This window comes from Centrocercus urophasianus, unplaced genomic scaffold, assembly GCF_019232065.1.
Source record: "Centrocercus urophasianus isolate 14NV4802_14NV808 unplaced genomic scaffold, USGS_Curo_1.0 seq_18, whole genome shotgun sequence".
Classification (NCBI taxonomy): Eukaryota; Metazoa; Chordata; class Aves; order Galliformes; family Phasianidae; genus Centrocercus; species Centrocercus urophasianus.
Window position 1 is genome coordinate 1,564,906 of NW_024884733.1, and position 4,818 is coordinate 1,569,723.

The 4,818-nt window shown below is 39.6% G+C and overlaps 1 protein-coding gene across 1 annotated transcript; it reads right to left on the minus strand.

Moving 5' to 3' along the window:
- Window positions 1-1,322: 1,322 nt before the first annotated feature.
- LOC122160632 lies at window positions 1,323-2,507 on the minus strand. Its single transcript, XM_042819405.1, has one exon. The coding sequence runs from the start codon at window positions 2,505-2,507 to the stop codon at window positions 1,323-1,325; it is 1,185 nt and encodes a 394-aa protein (XP_042675339.1).
- Window positions 2,508-4,818: the final 2,311 nt, after the last annotated feature.

Here is a 4,818-nt window from a genome sequence, read left to right on the forward strand (position 1 = left end):
AACCAATATTAATAAATAAATAAGTTAAACAAACTTAGGTATTTGTGTCAGCTGCTTTCCCCACCCAGGAACTCCCAGTGTAAGCCAGGATCCAGACGGGAATTCTTCAGTAGAGGTTGTGGTGTTTATGAATAGCCATACAAGATTACACTACAGTTAATTCACTAAAAGTGTATCTAGTCTAATTTGACAATATGTGGACTTGCCATGTAATGTTTTCTAAGATGATTTAGTGTCTCAAGGACTTTACACTTGAGCATTTCCAAAGCAATTCAAATGCTGAGAGATATAAATATTAGTTTGGCAAGTTCAAGTATTGTTACAGTCCACAGAACTTTTCACAGGACAGTGTGTGCAGGATACCCCCAGAGTACACACCATCAAAGAGGGGTAATCCCAGAAACATACACATCTCTTTTTAAAACTTAGGCACTTTCCAACAACCATGTTTTGGATGGAACTCCTGGACTGGTGTGACACTGAAAAGCATCAGTGCAAAAGGCTTTATGATAGTTTTCTTTTGTGACCACATCTAATAGAGATTAGATGGGTCCCTTGATTCATTTCCCAGTTTGTTAGGAATTTGGAAACACTGTGGAGGAGTTACATGCAAATCATAATCAGTTTGGTAAAAAGGGGTGAAAGAAGGGGTCAAAAGAAATGGTATCACTGTGCAGGGAGTACCAGTAAGCCAGGATGACCTGTAAAAAACCCTGAGCCTGAACTGTGAAGTTTAACAGATCCAAGGACTGATACCAGTCACCACCCATACCCACAACAACACAAAACATAACACTATTGCAACCAAAAAATGTAATCAAGAGGTACATTCAGTGTTCTAGCATGATCAAATCTTCAGTATTTCTGTCACAAAACACAAATAGTTAAAATCAGCTATTAGCCTTTTTGTGTTCTGTCAAGGTCCCATGGGGATCTTCTGTGAAATACAACAAGACACCGACTTTTTGGGCTTTGTTAATATGGTTAAAAAATATGAGGGAACAATCCAGCAAGTGTTGATTTCATATTCCTTTTTCGGGGTGTCTTTAGCCTTCCAAAGATATTTGTTAAGGGATCCTGTTAAAGTTAGGGGAACTGGCCTCAGGTTAGCTGAGTCAATCGACACAGTCTGGCCAGGGAGGTAAGAGTGCTTCCCTGGCTTATCAGCCACTGGATCGTGACTCACAGGGATAACTGGCAAGAGTGGTGAGTCCTTTAGCAAAAGGTGTTAAATGGAGGATCTTGTTTCCCTTTGCTGTGAGCTTTCTAATGCATCCACCCTTCACCGCCCCCACCCCGCTCACTTGGGAGGGGCAAAAACATCAGTTTTCCAATGGCTTGGATAGCCATTCAGGTTCCCTGGGAGAGACTGTAGGACCTGGGGTTTTGCTTTCCTCAAGATTCTGGATCTTTTGTTCTGGCCACCAGTTAACTAATTTCTCTAACTTGACAGTGGGTAATCCATTCATCAAATCTCGTGGAACACCCTTTTGCCAGCCCAGTATCCAGAGACAATTACGTTTATGATCTATATTTCGCCCACTTGGCTTTACTGAAAATGAAGCCCCTTTAAATCCGTCGTGAACTGGGTTGGAAGGGAGAGGGGTTGGATTAACCACTGCACGCCTTACTCCCTTAGTCTCTGGTCTAACGGTGAGGGTAGTCACAGGACCATACCTTCGGCAGTAGTTTATTAACTCTTGAGCGACCTCCCCCCATGTCCACACTTTGTATGCTGTCTGGAGATTGTTGGGGGTTATAGTTCCTTCTATCGCTGCCCGGGCCCGCTCTCCTTGAGGCATTGCCTGTATTTTTCCTTGCAGTTGAATACCTATAGGCTTTAACGACTCTGGAAGCCCCCTAATCAGAGGGGTCATTCTTTCAGGATCGACAGGCATCATCATAGGTGATTTATGGTGTGGCAGCAGCTTTCTATCATACATCATTTGGAGACAAGCAGCCTTTTGAACACTCTCTACTAACTGATCAGTTGTTCCAGTAATGGCAAGAGGGTCTCCCCGTTCTAAAGGGTTGAGACCACCTGCCCAATAGGCAGCCCTTTGTGTTAAGGACCAGGGAGCACGACTGTTGCCAGTAGTTAAAAATACTCCTGGTCCCCAATAACCTTCTGCTTCCTTTTCTGTTAACCGAATCTGGTCGCCACCAGTGAGACTCACCCTCCACACATACTCTGTCTCTGATTCCTTTGGAGAGCGGCTAAAATCTTTTTTCAGTTTCGCTAGTTCAGTGGCTGAGAAGGGAATTTCCTTAACATTCATTTGAGGATCTAGATCCTCACTGTTATCGAATGTGTATTCAGTTTTTATCAAAGGACACAATCGGGCTATTGGAGTTTCTGATTTATCTAGCCTTTCCTTCATTCCTGGTAGTTCCACCTGAGGAAAAGTTTTTTCTCGAGGCAAACTATGGGTGACGGTATCTACTCTGACCCTATGCAGAGCATGACTTGGAATGGGTGAATTCCAGAGGTTCTTCCCAGCCTGCATTATTCCGTAATACTATGATTTGAAAGTGCATATTAAAGTAATCCTACCTTATTTCATCTTCTGATGTCTCTGTATGCAAGTTGTTTGGACTCAATCTCATGTGCTTCAAGGGGTGAAGGCAGTATCATGCACAACAGTGTATTCCCTTTCTAAAACTGAAGCCAGGTGACCTGTGTACAGGAACCTTGACTTAAGCGATATGACTTTCTGTTAGTGTATGCATGTTGACTTTCAAATACTTTGGACAGAATTTCACAGTTGTATTAGTAGGTGTCATAAACTGTGGTTTTTGTTAAAAATAATTTGGTTGTGTGTGCGTGCTGTAAATGTACTAAAAATAAGCAGTGGTAAATGCAGCTGAAACATCACTGCTTTCACATGAACTTTCATCGAAGGTAATGAATTTGGTTTTGTTTTCGTTTTTGTTTCCTTTGTAGTGGATGAACAAGACCCTCCTTCTGTGAAACACAGTGACACCATCTCAACCAGCACTGCAGTTCTAATCTGAGAGAGAGTCAGCTGAAGAATTAGAAATGAAAACTTGGACAAAATGAAATAACTCATATGAGGAAATCAGGACCAAGGAGTATATTCAGGTGATCTGGCACTTGGCTTATTTTTTAGGGTTGTTTTCAACTCTTACGATACACACCCTATAAAAATGCTTTGTTCTGTAGTAGTTCATTACAAATGAAGACATGCAAAGTGTTCTATTACTCACAACAGCACAAACATGCAGTGAAAATAAACTCCTACAAATATGAACAATGATGAAGGCTCACATAAAAAATGTGAAATCATAACTTGGAAAGATGTATAAGGGCCCTTGTATGAAAGTAAATATTAACCTCTTAGACTGGTTTTGAATGACTTGATGGGAAAACTTAATCCATATGGACTTAATTGAGTCCATACTGGGTGGTGGATAAGAGTGGATAGTACTTGAAGGGTCATTTTCATGTAAAAGTGCAATATCAGCTAACTTAAGGTTGAAATACCCTGTGCATTCTCTACAACGGAGAGAAAAAGAAGTGGAAAAAAATGAGGAATCTGTAGAGGAGCCACATAAGGCATTGAAAAACATGCATTAACTTGAGAGAATTAAAAAGCATGATCAATTCAGCTTATCTAAAAGAAGACTGAAGTGTGGCTTTATCAAGAAAACAAATCCTTTTCAATAACATACTTTCAGAGACTAAAAACTGAGAAAGTCACAATGAAAAATAGCGCTGGATGCTCAGGTCAAATAGTGTCAAATAGGAACTGTATTGGGGTTAGAAGAGGAAGTAAGAGAAAAAATGATTTATAAAGGAAGAGATCTATCAAGAAAAATAGTAGAACAGTAGGTATTCTACATGTCACGTTTTCTTCAGAATAAGTCTTCCAGAAACATATGGTTCAGTCAAACACAGAATATTGGACTCAAAGAAATATTAAGTCAAAGTTAATGGCCCATGATTTAGGTAGAAAATGCTTTTCCCCTCACAACCCCAAATTACTTACATACAACAGTAGGAACTGCATCCACCCCTGCAAGAAGTTGAAGTGCCTTCTGTCATTCATGTATTCGGAAGTCGAAGTTATTCATGGTCCAGAAAATCTACAGAATGAAAAGTAAATCTGGAATTATGAGTAAATGTCAGGGGAAATGCATGTCATTTTCTACCAAAGTGCACATGAAAAAATAAGTTCACTAGAGAACATCTGAAAACACTTCACATTTGCTTTTTTTTCCTCTCTCCCTCTATAAAGCATAAAACTGTCTAAAAGATAGATTATTTCCGTTGTACTCACCTGGAAGAAACGTTTAGTGTGGTGTTTTTCTTCATGTCTTCTGCAAAACTAAAATCGAGCTGAAGTAACTCGCTGAGTTCATTACGTTCAAGCAGCCAACAAGTTTGAAATATGCAGTTTATGTCCACCACATTTTCCTTTCTAAGACCTTTGGGATGACAATTTAGAGATCAGTTTCATTGTCTACCAAATTATTTTTATTAAAACAACAACAACAAAAAACAATGCAAACCAGCAACTCTTAGTCCTGCATAGTTCTTGTACTTCCTGGAAGTTTTTAATATATGCTCACTTTGCACCTACATTTTTTGCTCACCATTAGCATCCTTTTGGAAAGAAAAGAATCAAGCAGCACTTCTAACACAATAGCTCATTTTGCAGGGTACTCCAATGAACCATTTAAGGATGAATGAAATAGCCTTTCTAGATGGATTTTGTACACAAACTGCTGTTATGGATTCATAAATACCTCTGAGAAAAAAAAGACATGAGTTCTCAGTGTTTTACATAAATCCTT